General features: G+C 35.2%; 2 protein-coding genes across 2 annotated transcripts; both read right to left on the reverse strand.

Moving 5' to 3' along the window:
* Positions 1–269: 269 nt before the first annotated feature.
* Positions 270–1,232, reverse strand: LOC110923220. The gene is made up of 3 exons (XM_022167375.2): positions 954–1,232; positions 643–732; positions 270–543 (listed from the first exon to the last, which is right to left on the reverse strand). Exons 1-3 carry the CDS (start codon positions 1,014–1,016, stop codon positions 382–384), a joined length of 315 nt encoding a protein of 104 aa, XP_022023067.1. The 5' UTR covers positions 1,017–1,232; the 3' UTR covers positions 270–381.
* A 4,442-nt stretch (positions 1,233–5,674) lies between these two features.
* LOC110920871 (eukaryotic translation initiation factor 3 subunit M) lies at positions 5,675–9,763 on the reverse strand. Its single transcript, XM_022165084.2, has 10 exons — positions 9,554–9,763; positions 9,341–9,470; positions 7,925–8,063; positions 7,587–7,799; positions 6,910–7,048; positions 6,690–6,840; positions 6,487–6,596; positions 6,298–6,395; positions 6,139–6,208; positions 5,675–6,035 (listed from the first exon to the last, which is right to left on the reverse strand). The coding sequence occupies exons 1-10, from the start codon at positions 9,644–9,646 to the stop codon at positions 5,946–5,948; spliced, it is 1,233 nt and encodes a 410-aa protein (XP_022020776.1). The 5' UTR covers positions 9,647–9,763; the 3' UTR covers positions 5,675–5,945.
* Positions 9,764–14,462: the final 4,699 nt, after the last annotated feature.

Genomic DNA, 14,462 nt, shown 5'->3' on the forward strand with positions numbered 1-14,462 from the left:
TAGAAGGCACTAATGGATATATACGAAATCCTCGTGGAACATGACTGTTAAATTGAATATGTTTAGTGTGCTTTGTAAATACAATCTTGAATTTACTCCAAACCAAGAGGTAGTTTTCATGTTTTGGCCATTCTTGGTAATCGAATTTATCTCTTTGGAAATGATCAAGTACGAACATGTAAAGTATATAATACGAACATGATTAAGTACTAAAGTATATTAGTTCAATCGAGATGTAAATTATAAGTGCAATAAAATAACACAAAACATAAACTTCAAATATAAAATAAACTTTATTATTCATGGGATAGTCTATATCAAACAAAAACAACTGAAAATGAAAAAAACATAAAAACACTTGATATATTTCATCTAAAATCTCTACTTTTTTGATCCGTTTTTCTTGTTTGTGCTCGAATCAGCAGTATCATCTAATTCATCTTCTTTCTCATCGTCCTCAGAATCATCTAAATTTATAACCTCGACCCATTTCCATTCAGAGAGTCTCTTAGATCTTTTCTTTTGATTCTCATACTTCCGATCCTTAAAAAACAAAAATTTAATAAAAAGAATAAATTTTAAAAAAAAGAACAAATATTGAATAAAAAAATTTAAAAAAGATTAAATAAATTTTAAAATTACCTCTTCACTAAATTGACGTTGAAGCTTAGACTTGTATGGACTGAACATTGCACCATAAGAAATAATTTCAACACTATTATCACCATCATCCTACAATAAAACACCAAATAATAACATAACGAACTTGTTAATATGAAAGATTATAAGCGAAAATATTACTTAAAAACTAACAAAAGCTTGTTCGACAACTAGGGTGTTTAAATTGGTGTGTTGAATCTGAAAAATCAAATAAGTTAGTATTCACATAAAAGTAAATAAAAGAAAACAATTATTCATTATTGCGATATAACAAAACTTATCATAGAACCGACCTTAGATTTTTCAATATCGCATGCTTGTTTTTTCGCATCAAGTGAATTCAGAACTGGCTCCATATTTTAAATCTGTTTAGCAATAGAAATGTAGAATTGTGAGTGTTTGCTATGTATTTATAGTAGTCCATTAGGGTTTAGTTTTAGATTGGTCATCCATTTATTTAGGAAGTTTGTTGTGAGTTTTAAGTTTTTAAAATAAGATGCACATATCCTGTTTAGTTTGTTGTGGCATGTTTAATAGGAAGTTTGTTGTGAGTTTTATCTATACTTACTATATTAAACATGCCACAACAAACTGACTCTGTACAAGTAAAATTAGGGAATATTTTAGTTTATTAATGTCGTTTAAAATAAAAAACTTGGGTAAAAAACAAATGTTAATGTACGGTAGCTAGGTAATGGTCAAAGCTGACTTCGGTAAAAAACAAATGTTGGCTTTAATCAATTGTACATTTACGCATCGGCTATTTGTACTTTATGAACGCACGTCGAAACTAAAAAAGACAACTATCGAAATGTTTAAAAAAATGTGCCGATCGTCATGGTACCTTCGGATTTTTTTAAAACATTACGGGTTGTAAGATATCGCAGGAATACATTAAAGAATTAAAGAGGGGGGGGGGAGTGTAACTAATTACCTATAATTATGTTAAATGTCAAGGATTTAAATGTAATAGATTGAGGGACTAAAAAATAATTATGGTTTAAAAGACCACTTTACCCCCATTCTAGGGGTTTATTTATAAATAATGTGGGAAGAAGTTCTTAACTTTTGGAAATCCTTCCCTCATGTATTATAATATAGTATAGATTATACTTATTATATTATTTGATACATTTATATTTGTTATAGATAATTGTTAATTAAATTTGAATATAGACGTTTATCTCTAACTATATTAATTAATATTATATTATATTTTGTGTATAAAATTAATATGTAATACTATTATTAAAAGGGAGGAGGCACCAGGGAGTGACACGTGTCCAAAAAAGATTTTTGTTTATTAGTATAGGATTATAACTAATAAAAATGTTTATATTTTTAAACTTTATTATTTTAAATATAAAAAGTTATTAAAAATAAAAAAGAAATTTTATCAAAAAAATCTAACAAAACTATAGAATGTTGACATGTGGCAAATAAGATAATGTTAGATAAAAACAATTAAAATAGTTATCAATTTTTATAAATTTTATATATGCATGTTCACCAAAAAAAAAAAAAAACAAGAGTGTGATATACTAGAAAATATATTTTTTTCAAGCGATCTGGAAAATATTAAAAAGTTAAAAAGTTAAACAATCAATATATATAATATATTGGAAAATATATTTTTTTCAAACGAACTCCGTTTTTAATAAAATTTATATCGTAATGTTCACAAATTTATTTTATGAAATACGGTGTATTTAGTTTTTTTATTAAGTTTAAATATTAAAAATTATTTGAGTAATTAAATTATTGGGGAATTGATAATTAGAAAATAAAATAAAAAAAGAAAATTAGAAGATGGAACAAATCCACTATATATTGTTCGTGAACACGCACGAGACAAATAAATGGTCAACTGTCTAACCATTATACCCACACATATCTCACACAACATCCCGCTATTGAACTCTACGATGGGCCAACCCTACTTTGGATGCAACTTTAAGTTTGGCTCGCCAAAGAAGGTAATTGCACATAAGGGGAGCCCAATGATTCCACAAAAAAGGCGTTACCTCCTCTTGATTGCTATCCAAAATCTGCAGGATCATCTGAAGCTCTTTGACAGAAAAGTTTTCCCCGCTATTATTCTTCGAGGCCCAGCTATCTCTCCCTACCTTTAATGCCGCCTGCTAACGAAGCCCCATCAAAGAGCCAATGTTCTCCTATTCCTCCTGCGAACCCAGATCCTTGACCCAGTCCCATGCCCATTGACCAACTGCTCCATTAGTAGCCCACACAATCTAACACTGTATAGTTTTTATTTTTGGCTAACCAATATAAATCTAGATATATGGTTTTAAATGGCTTATCGTCAACCAGGCATCCTTCCATAACCGGACACTCGGCCCATTTCCGATAACCACTTTGAACTTTTGGTTCACGATTATACCGAATTTTAAAAGAGCAACATCAGCTATGACTATGTCCTTCCAAACACCCGGCACAATCTTCTTGCAAGGAACCATTTTGTCATTAGACCTAGTGTTGTGAATATCTTTTGCCACGTGGGCCCAAAGTTGGTTGGGGTCGGCTTTGTAACCCCACAACCACTTGGCCATCATGGAAATGTTGAAATCTCTAATGCCTCCTAACTCGATTCCCCCAAGACTTTTAGGCTTTATCTTTTTTCCCTTATCGCACCCATATCTAATTTTCTAACCCGCACCCACTTTCCCCAAATGAAATCTTTTCTCATACCTTCCAGTTTCTTTACAACGCTTTTAGGAGCCGTGAACAAGGATAGGTAGTGAGAAGGTAGGTTGCCAAGAACCGCTTTCTCGAGTGTCACCCTCATGGAAAAAGATGAAGTCTTCGCCTTCCAAGCTGAGAGCTTTTGCCAAATTTATCGAGAACCGGTTGCCAATGCTTTGTTCTTTTCATGTTGGCACCGATAGGAACCCCAAAGCGAGAACGTACCCACATCAAAATTTAAAATCAGAGCCATGCTAGACACTTCATTATCTTCCACCCCTACCCCATAAAGTTGGCCCTTCCGATAATTAACATTTAACCCGGTCATAAGATATAAACATCTAAGGAACCGACTTAGGCTTACAACATTATTTTCTGACCACTCACCCAAAAATAAGACGTTCGCGTAGCAAAGATGGGATAATTTGGCCCCACGTCTGGGAGTTTTATCCAGTGAGATAATCCCAATTCCACCGCCCTTTCATGAACATGTCCAACACCTCCATTGTAAAAACTAAGAATAAAGAGAAAAGGCGACAAAGAATCTCCTTTTCTCAACCCTCGTTTAAACGGAAATTCCCTTGTTGGTGAGTCGTTAATCAAGATTGACCCTTTGCCCGATGATAGACACCCTTTAATCCAATCAATCCATTTCCCCGGAAACAACATATCCGAAGTTTTATAAAAAAAATTCCAATTTAGGCAATTGTAAACTTTTTCAAAATGGACTTTGAAATCCAAAATCTTTCTTTTCGATTTTTTAGCCTATGACACCACTTTGCTTACAATAAGAGGACTATTAAGAATGTGTACGGAAATTGAGTGGCATTATTTAAAAACGAATAACACTTCTAGTTAATTTATCCATAAATTAGGTAACATTTTTTATTTGTTTGTAACTTTATAGAGGAGAAATATTTGATTTAAAACTAACAAAATATATGATCGTGAATTATCCTTTTGATTCTTTTAAAAATATGATGATGCATAATTCAAACTTAAATGAACTTTAGATACGAACAATAACCCTTTAAATTGTTTTACTTTAAACATAAAATCAAATAAAAAGTTAATTTTGCCTAAATAGGATAAGAAGGAATCTTAACCATTCACTTTTCAAATCAATGGTTAAGATGAAATTTTAGGAGAAGATAGGAGTGCAAGGGTATCTTGGAAAAATCTTATTTATGGACTTTCTCTCTCAACATGCAAGCCACATGCATATTTCACCTCCGTTTTTTAAACGTTCATAACTTTTTTATACGACATTATTTTTTCATAAAAATTTCACCGTAAAATCGAGCGTCTTTTTATCTTTAATTTGAATACCATATTGCTATATAAAATATGAAGACTAAAAAAAACCCACTAAAATGTGTTGTATTTCTATGTTGTATAACATTTTTTGTGCTGGATTTTTGTACTATATTTTTGTGCTGAATTTTTTTGTCTTAAATTATTTTTTCTCGATTTTTGTGCTGAATTTTTTTGTACTATATTTTTTGATAAATTTTTTTGTGCTATTTTTTTTGTAGTAGATTTTTTAGCTATATTTTTTTGTACTAGATTTTTTTGTGCTTTATTTTTTTTACTAGATTTTTTGTGCTATATTTTTTTGTATTAGATTTTTTATGCTAAATTTTTTTGTACTAGATTTTTTTGTTGTATTTTTAAAAACAAAAGGGGTGCCACATGTCATTTTTACTCCTATTTATAAGGACCAAAATGCCCTTCATTCCTACTTATTAGGAGTGCCACATGTCATCATCACAATCCTTCCTAGGCTACTTAGGCAAAATCCACTTTTTAGTGAATCCTTCCCCAATCAACATATTCACAAACTATATACATTGGCAGTTATACATCTTGTTTTAAATGATTAGAGCCAACTTGTTTAATCAACCAGATGAAACATGTCAACCCAAACACTTAACGTATTTATTAGTGGTTTAAACATTACATCACAAACGTGATTACTCGGTCATGTTCATATTGTATTTCAGGTCAGTGCTATAAGCAGTCTAACTCGCCTTGTTTTGGTCCAAAAATCTCAGCAGAACCCGTAAATTGTGTTTATTTGTAACAGCCAACATAAAATTTGAAACACCACCACACCAAAAGCATAGATGTCAAAGTTTGTAAAAGGGCCTTGCATATTCACTTATTCAGGATCCAAGCAAAATGCTTCACCCACATGGGCCTTTGACAACCACAATGGTTCTTGAGGTCAGAACTAGTGTGGGTACAAAAGGCTCACCTAGGCCAAACCCATGTGCGTGGTCTTAGCAGCGCTTTCACATCTTCGTGAGAGTGAAGAAGCTTTTTGCATGTTTGGATTAGTCTTGGCGCGTAAAAACAATGATGTGGCTAGAGCACAATTCCTCATTAAAAGGTACAAATTCATACTTAGAAAAAAAAAAGTAAAAAGTAAAAACTACTGATTGAAGACAACTTTCAAAATGTGTGATTAACACTCAATTAAAGCAATAACAATGAATGTATGTGTGCGCCCCCGTTCCTCAGTATCACAGTCCCTGATGACGACGAAGAGGATGATAATAGTTGCTAAAACGAACCAAAATCTAGCGTATCGCCAAACCTTGCAATGCCTGAGTTCCTTCTTCAGTGACCTTGTTTGCTTGAATGGTTGTTATTACATTTGCTATGTTACCCTGAAAGATAAAAAGTTTCAAATACTTGTATTGATAAAATTTTAAAAAACACGATTATTTAGAATTTTCGTGTAAAGGGTGGCAAAAAACAAAGAAAGTTTACCCTCCATGTTGCCAGCTTTTCTCGTAGAGCTTGCCACTGATGATGCCCGAAAACACGCTCAGTGTAGCGACTATACAAAACATGAAACCTTACTTATACCTTAACGAATAAGAGACATAAATTCTAAGAAACTAGAAACTATATGAAGTTTATACAAACCTCACTCTGATGACTTGATTCATTTGGTCCATTTTGCAATCGATGAGTTTAGCAGTAATTGCTTTAACCACCCAGGTTTCCACTTCATCAGCCTCTATCTGCAAGTTATCCCACCATGACATGTTAAACAACAAAATGTGTGTATGCGCGCGCAAGGGGGGGGGGTTAGTAATAGCAAATGATGTTTACCTGAAGCGTGTCTTTAATCGAAGAATATGGGATTCGGCCGGATTCATTGGAGGCAAGATCCACAATTGACATCAACCTCATCTTTGCTATGCATTCTTCATGTACAAGACCTACGCCACATTGGAAAGCGACTTCAACTTTGAAAGGCTAAAAGATCCAAAATAGCCGCTTAAATTAAATTCAAATGTGATAATGGTCATTACCATAGCTTTGCAGTAATGCAGAATTTGTGGTGTAGAAATCCAAGTAGGCATCGAGCCTCTGAGTCTGAAATATCTTCAGAAGCTGATATACCGATGCATATTTATTGTCTTTCTCCAATTGGGCTACAGCGGGCATCTCAAGCAAATCATGCTGCCATTTTTAAAAATATATATATATCATCTTCAGTAAACCAAACAACGTTATAATTTAGCATGATACCTGAAAAACATCGGGTGCCTTAACAAATTCAATAATAGCACGTGCAGCTTCTTCCTTAGCCTCCTCCAAAACATGTGAATCCTCACCGGAAAATGCAGCCAAATACTTCGTTAAAAACTTAAGGGTTTCCTTCGGAGAGCTGAAATTACATCAAGACAGCAAACAGAAGATATTGCATAACTTAGCAAACGAATTGGACTATCAATAAAAAAAATGATGAGTAAAATACTATTTTCGTACTTGAGGTTTGGCCAATTTTGGCAACTTTCGTCCAAAAGTTTGTTTTTCCGCATCTGGATCCAAAAGGTTTGAAATCTTGCCATTTTCATCTGGCTTGTTAACTCTCCATTTTTCTCCGTTAAGTCAGAGATATTTCCATCTTTTATGTTAACTTAAAGGGCGATTCGGTTTTTTCTCTTTATGTAAAAAGACCAAATACCCCTGGAAAAAACCGAATTGCCCTTTAAGTTAACAAAAAAGACGAAAATACCCCTGACTTAACAAAGAAAAATGGATGGAGTTAACGAGCTGGATGAAAATGACAAGATTTCAAACCTTATGGATCCAGATGCGGAAAAACAAACCTTTGGATGAAAGTCGCAAAGCTGAATAAACCTCAGGGACGAAAATGACATTGATATTATGAAAGTCATATTTATCTTTATGATTTATGATACCTTTTATGTTCCTTAAAAATGTTAGAAATGGCCAAAAATAATTCCCTCTGGTCCTGCACTCCAAGATCCCACTCTTTCAACAAACTGTCTATCTTTCTAAAAGACGGAAAAATGTGTTCGATGACTTTTCCTTCTTTTGCCAACTTGAGGGCATTCTTGTAAACGATGAACCGACTGTAAGGATTCTCCAACAGGTTGTACAGATTAAACAGGCTGAAGAGACAAAAAATAATTAGACATAACTACATCAGACAATGTTTTAGATGCTACTGGTAATAATAATAATAATAATAATAATAATAATAATAATAATAATAATAACGACGAAACAAGCTTACATCTTTAATCGCAGTGCGGGCTTATCATTTGGTTGCTGTGCAATTTTTGTGGATAATAGCTTTGCCATCTCTAATAATTCATCAAGACTTTCAGGTTTCTTCACAAGATTGCAGATAATGGTGAAGATGCTCTCAAGATCTAAGGTAAGAACATATAAATGCCGGATTAAAGTTTTGTTAGTGTATATAGGAGAAGAAAGAATACACAAGGGTAATAATGTAACATCAATCTCTTGCAGAAGTATGTCAGTAAACATGAGAGAAGAAACAATATGCATCCTTTCGGTAAAATCAGCAGTTTTTTTATCTTTGATGATTTGTCAACAGAACGAGATGTAAATAATAGTGAAGGAGTGATGATAGCCCCAACTGACATGTATCCAACTGGATATATTGAGCAGGTGGAAATCATGAGAAACTAGCACTCCCACTAGAATCTCTAAACAAAAAAGAGTACAGGATTCTTTTTTAGTAATGTGGTATGACTGGTATCTTGACTTGAACTGATATTCATGCATTCTCTTCTTTGTAAGAAAAGAAACTTTAAAAACCATAATTCAGCTGATGAATCTCAGGATAGTCTACTTACTATATTTTCTTTGTTCGGCTTTCATACTAAGTGCAAAGTACGTAAAGGTTGTCTGGTTTGCCGTTTGCCATTTGCGATTTGCAGCAGAATACAAATTGCAATAGAAAACAACTCAAAAGTAATTCAAATTATATCCAAGCATGAAGCATCATAGGCAAAGAAAAACAAATAATTTCATGTGATGTGCTTTCTATGCAGTTAATATCGGTGATACATCGGTCATATCGGTTTCAAGGACAGATATTTGAGATAGAGATTATCTCGGTGACATATCGGTGGGATATCGGTAATTTTAATATCACGTAAAATTAATATATATAGCAATTTAACACTAATAATTTAGTGATATATCGGTTATGTCGGTCAAATATCGGTGATATATCGGTCTATATCAGTCAAATATCAGTCAATATCGCCGATAATATCGGCACCGATATTTGACATCGATATTTTACTAGGGGACCGATATAATGAGAACTTGTTGCTTAAGATACGTCATTTTTTCTAGCATTCATTGATGCAAATTCATGAACCAAAGTACCAAACCTTTATAATCAATTTTCTCCATAATACCATTTAAACGAATATCGTTGCCAACCTAATTTATTAACTACAGTAACAAAAAAACCTTTTTTTCTGTTCAAGTGACAAGAATAAAACTCTTCATCAATAAAACATTCAATAAACTCGTATCGGTAGTAAACTTTAACAAGTTGTTATGCAATCACAAAGCCCTAAAGAAGATTATTCATCTTAACAACAACAACAGCATAAAACTCAAACAAATAAAAAAAACAAGAAACTAAACCACCAAATATGAATATAACCTTTATCAGACGCTTTAGAAAACACCAAATCAGCAGAAGTAACCATGAGTGAAGCCAAATCCAACCATCTACCGGCAACCATGCATTCCTGAGCCTCCAAGCACAGACTAGACACTTGTTGTTCAGCTACCTGACACACATTAAACATCAATTAACCTAATAATAAGCTCCACAAATAAACAAATCCACATGAATTTGAATGAAATATGATACCTCAGGACCGGCTTCAGCCCAGGACATTTCGGCGGTGAAACGCACAACGTAGAGGACGGGATCCTCCTCGGATGTAGGTACAACTGTCGTCATTGTAGCGGTGGTGGTGAAGTTGATTGATTTGAGCAATATGACAATGGGGCAACGAAGCAAAAACCCTAGATGATGATGATGGTGATTGCTGGTTGATACGGACAAATAAAAGTGATATGGATAGTCCGGTTTTGTTAAACGGGTGAGAAATAAGACCATTAAGTACGGGGAGGATAGTCTCTTTGGAAACTACCCGTTACGTGGACGTCACGTCATAGCATCCTTTTGGGTAGGGGTGTTCAGAATTCGTTTCGAATTCTAAAAATTCGAAATTCGTTTAAATTCGATTCGATTATCAAGAATTCGTTTCGATTAAAAGAATTCGAATTCAAATTCGATTCAATTCGAGTCAAGTAAATCGAATACGAATCGAATACGAATTTATAATTTCAAATTCGATTCGATTCGAAATTCGAATAAAAACTATACATTTTTTATTATTTTTATATATAATGCATATATTACTTTTATTAAGCTATACTATAAATTATTTTCAAATTTTTTTTCCAAGTATTAAAATTACCCATTACCAAACCTACTACATGGCTCATAACTAAAATCTAAGTAACAAATCTATCAATAAATTTATAATCCTAAAAATACTAACTTGTAATGTGGAGTGGTTATTCTTGATTTCTCGTTTTGAATTTTACACTTATGGTACTTTATTTGGAACTTTTTAATGTGATATCGTGCTTTATGACTGCTTTAAAATTTATGTTTCATTTTAATAGTTTTTTACATGTTTTTAAAGAATCTGAATTAAATCGAATTTATTCGAATTCGATTCGAATTCGAATTTTTAATCGAATACGAATTGGGTTTTTTATTCGAATACGAATTCGAATCGAATTCGGTAAGTTATAATCGAATTCGAATCGAATACGAATTCAAGGGAAAATAAAAATTATTCGAAAATTCGATATTCGATTCGATGAACACCCCTACTCTTGGGGACTACTCAAGGGTGTGGGACTAGCCAAGACTACCCAACCATTAATAATATATATATATATATATATATATATATATATATATGGGGCTGCTAGAATGAAAACCACCCCGAGTTGTAAGAACCGCGAGAACCACACCATCCGGGTCGCCGTTTACCATGATTTTTTTTTTACAACTAGATGTGTATATTATAAACACATCCGTAAAAAAAAATTTAAACGCCCCCCCCCCCCCCGAGGGGGTAGTTTTTTACACCACAAGTTTGATGTTTTTATTTTTTTTTTGTTTTCTTTTTTTTTTCACCAAACTTGTGGTGTAAAAAACTACCCCCTCGGGGGGGGGGGGGGGGCGTTTAATTTTTTTTTTTTTACGGATGTGTTTATAATATACACATCTAGTTGTAAAAAAAATCATGGTAAACGGCGACCCGGATGGTGTGGTTCTCGCGGTTCTTACAACTCGGGGTGGTTTTCATTCTAGCGGTTCCCTATATATATATATATATAAAGAATGAGAGAGAAGTCAGCTGGGGGCCCACCAGTTAGCCTCGTCTCCATCGTCACAATTGCGACGAAACTGCCGTGTCGAGCCCCTTAGGGGCGGTGTGTGACTGGCCTGGGGGGGGGGCCCTGTGCATTTTAACTATTTGAATTCAAAATTCAAACCTGTCTTAATTTGAGTGTAACACCCCGTGTTTTTCCAAAGTCAAAGTCAAAGTCAAGTGTTGACTGTTATTGGAATTAAAGATCAATAAAGATTAATTTCATTTTAGTTTCATTTTGATTTTCGTATTATTTGGAGTAAGTGTTGCATAATCAAACTAATCGACCGACAATCGAACTGTGAATCAACGACCGACTGTGAATGATAGGAAGTAACAATGCAATAAAGCTAGTCAATCAATAATCAAGCTAATCAAATCAATCATCGAACTCAAGTGTGGATAATTTTAATGCTTTTATACGTGTGTGTGTGCCTTACGTGTTACTTGTGCATGTTTACCTTATGTTAAAGTGTGTGGTGAATCAATCAAATCAATCAAGACTCAAAGGTGAATCAAACTCAATGGAAATCGAACCCGAAATGGTTGTAAGGATGCTTGTATGTTAGATATAGTAGTTGAGACTAAAAGTAATTTGATCATTCTCAAATCATCGCTCATCGAACTCGAAATATCAAAAATCGTCGCGAAACACTCAAAACCAGGCTAGCCGATCGAACAGGGCAACCTGATCGAACAGGCTAGCCGATCGAACAGGGCAACCTGATCGAACAGGCTAGCCGATCGAACAGGCTGTTCGATCGGACAGCTGCTCGATCAGGGATGCTGTTCGATCAGCTGACCCTTTCCTCTTTTGGAAGCCTATAAATAGGGCTGTCCTTGTCAAACTTTCCACTTTTGGAAAAGCTCTGACCGACCAGCCTCTTCTTCTCACTAAATCTCAGATTTCTCTCAAACCGGTAAGTATTTCGCTCTAATCCTTGTACGTTTTTGTTCATTAATCGATTCTCCATCTTTCTATCTTTCAAAATCTGAATTCCAACCGTGAAATCACCAAGATCTAGGTGTTCTTGGGTGATGTCATCATGGTGTTCTTCAAGAACACTAAGTTTTGACATCATTCCACCATGAATAGCTTAGATCTAACCGATTTCCACATAAACAACCTAAAATCTTCTAAAGATCTTAACATTTCACGGTGGAAAAGGATTGGAAGATGGGTTTTCATCTATCTTTCAACTCTTTTACACTCAAAAAGGTGAAAACGAGACTTGAACCGATTTACAAATCAATCTAAACAAACACATGGTTCAAGATTCGGGTTCTACCGAGAGATATACCGATTTCGGGTTAAACGTTAAACTTGGGTTCCAAACCGTCTCTGACCGAGTTTGGGTGATTCCTGCTCGAGTCAGTGGGCTAAGTAGGAACTTCAGCTTTGTGGTTCAACTCGTAGTCAAAATATCTCTAGAACATCAACAATTAACGGGAATAACCAAGTGTTAAGTGATAGGTTAACCGAATCGAGAAGCTGACCGAACGGCTAGGCTGTTCGATCGAACAGCCCAACCGAACGACTATGCCAGCCGATCGACTAGGCTAACCGATCGACTAGCACTTAGTCCCACAAACTCATGAAGTGTAATATTGAGTGAGTTCTGTTCGATCGATCGAGCCACTCGATTGTGATCATCACTACTCGAATCATGAGATACTACACTTCAAGACACTTAGACTTTTCGAAACATTGGAATGTCACCCGATCGAGCATGCCAACCGATCGAGTGACAGACTTGAAAACAATGAAGTGCTAACCGATCGGTTGGGCTAACCGATCGAACAGCTGTTCGATCGGCCAACTTGAAAGGTAGTACAAACCATCATACACAAACACAACCTTCTCATCAAAGGAAGAAACAATCCACTTGAAGGAACCAGCCGATCGAGCCAGCCGGCCGATCGAATGGATGTTCGAACGGACTTTCAAACCAATCGAACAGCCCACTCGATCGAACAGCTGTCCGATCGATTGGTCTATCCGATCCAGTTTCCACTGTTCACTTTTTCCGCATTACTCATCGTTGTGTTATCGAACTATTCAGGCTAACCTAATCTCAGTGCTCTTCTCAATCCACAACCAACCACTGTGAGTATACTCGATCCCTTTTTGCTTTCAACACTTTTGGGTGTTACATACGTAATCTATCAAATTCACAAACAACACAAACTATTTGAACGCTAACCTACTTGCATGTATTACTTGTCTAAATGATTGCTGTTTATTATGTTTACACGTGGAGTGCTATCTACCTGCTTTAGCAACGTAGTACTATAGTTTGGACTCAGCACCCGTTCACACGGGGGTTGCTAAGGACAATTACTTGCATGGATTACGGTGGTAATCATGTATTGCGAACTGTCTCGGACAGTCAACTTGAAGTCGTTGGTATCGATGGTCCCATGTTGATAATTTACATGCATCGTTTGCCCTTGTGTACGTGCTTGGTTATGCGTAAACTTTCGAACTTTATATGCTATATCAAACTTGTGTACTCACCTTTACATTATATGTATTGACTTTTATTTTAACGTATGTGACAGGTGTTTAAGCTACTAGCGTGCTAGGGAAGCGAGGCAATAATAAGCTTCTAGGAGCCTGTGACCTTAGGACAGTGTCCACATACCTGCTCCAGGGTCATAATTATCTGTAGATCTTGTACTGGCACCTGTAGTCAGTAAGATCTATAGTTAGCCGTCTAGAAGTCTTAAAACAATATTTACATTCGGTTTGTAATAACTAAGAATTTGAGTTGTCGGAACAGTTCCCATATTGTTTAGTTGATTTCTATGATAACTTGTTATTATTTGGGACACGGTATGGGACGTGTTATATAACTGAATTGTATGATAGTTGTTGTGGAAACTTCTGAACAATCTGTTTCGCTCAGTGCCGCGCCCCGATGATTCCGCCATCGGTTGGGGTGTGACAGATTGGTATCGGTTAGCCTAGTCGATCGGCTGGCATAGTCGTTCGGTTGGGCTGTTCGATCGAACAGCCTAGCCGTTCGGCCAGCTTCTCGATTCGGTTAACCTTTCACTTAACACTTGGTTATTCCCGTTAATTGTTGATGTTTTAGAGATATTTTGACTACGAGTTGAACCACAAAACTGAAGTCCCCACTTAGCCTACTGACTCGAGCAGGAATCACCCAAACTCGGTCAGAGACGGTTTGGAACCCAAGTTTAACGTTTAACCCGAAATCGGTACATCTCTCGGTAGAACCCGAATCTTGAACCATGTGTTTGTTTAGGATGGTTTATAAATCGGTTCAAGTCTCGTTTTCACCTTTTTGAGTGTAA

The sequence above is a fragment of the Helianthus annuus genome, chromosome 17 (assembly GCF_002127325.2).
Source record: "Helianthus annuus cultivar XRQ/B chromosome 17, HanXRQr2.0-SUNRISE, whole genome shotgun sequence".
NCBI lineage: Eukaryota > Viridiplantae > Streptophyta > Magnoliopsida > Asterales > Asteraceae > Helianthus > Helianthus annuus.

Excerpts from the sequence above, each read along its gene's own strand:
- LOC110923220 (XM_022167375.2), bottom strand. The coding sequence starts at position 1,016 with ATGGAGCCAGTTCTGAATTCACTTGATGCGAAAAAACAAGCATGCGAT. Across the intron at positions 733-953 it reads GCGATATTGAAAAATCTAAG|GATGATGGTGATAATAGTGT; the intron begins GTCGGTTCTATG and ends GTTTTATTGTAG. Across the intron at positions 544-642 it reads AACGTCAATTTAGTGAAGAG|GATCGGAAGTATGAGAATCA; the intron begins GTAATTTTAAAA and ends TTGTTTTTTAAG.
- LOC110920871 (XM_022165084.2), bottom strand. The coding sequence starts at position 9,646 with ATGACGACAGTTGTACCTACATCCGAGGAGGATCCCGTCCTCTACGTT. Across the intron at positions 8,064-9,340 it reads TTCTAAAGCGTCTGATAAAG|ATCTTGAGAGCATCTTCACC; the intron begins GTTATATTCATA and ends TTCTTACCTTAG. Across the intron at positions 6,036-6,138 it reads AAAAGCTGGCAACATGGAGG|GGTAACATAGCAAATGTAAT; the intron begins GTAAACTTTCTT and ends TTTATCTTTCAG.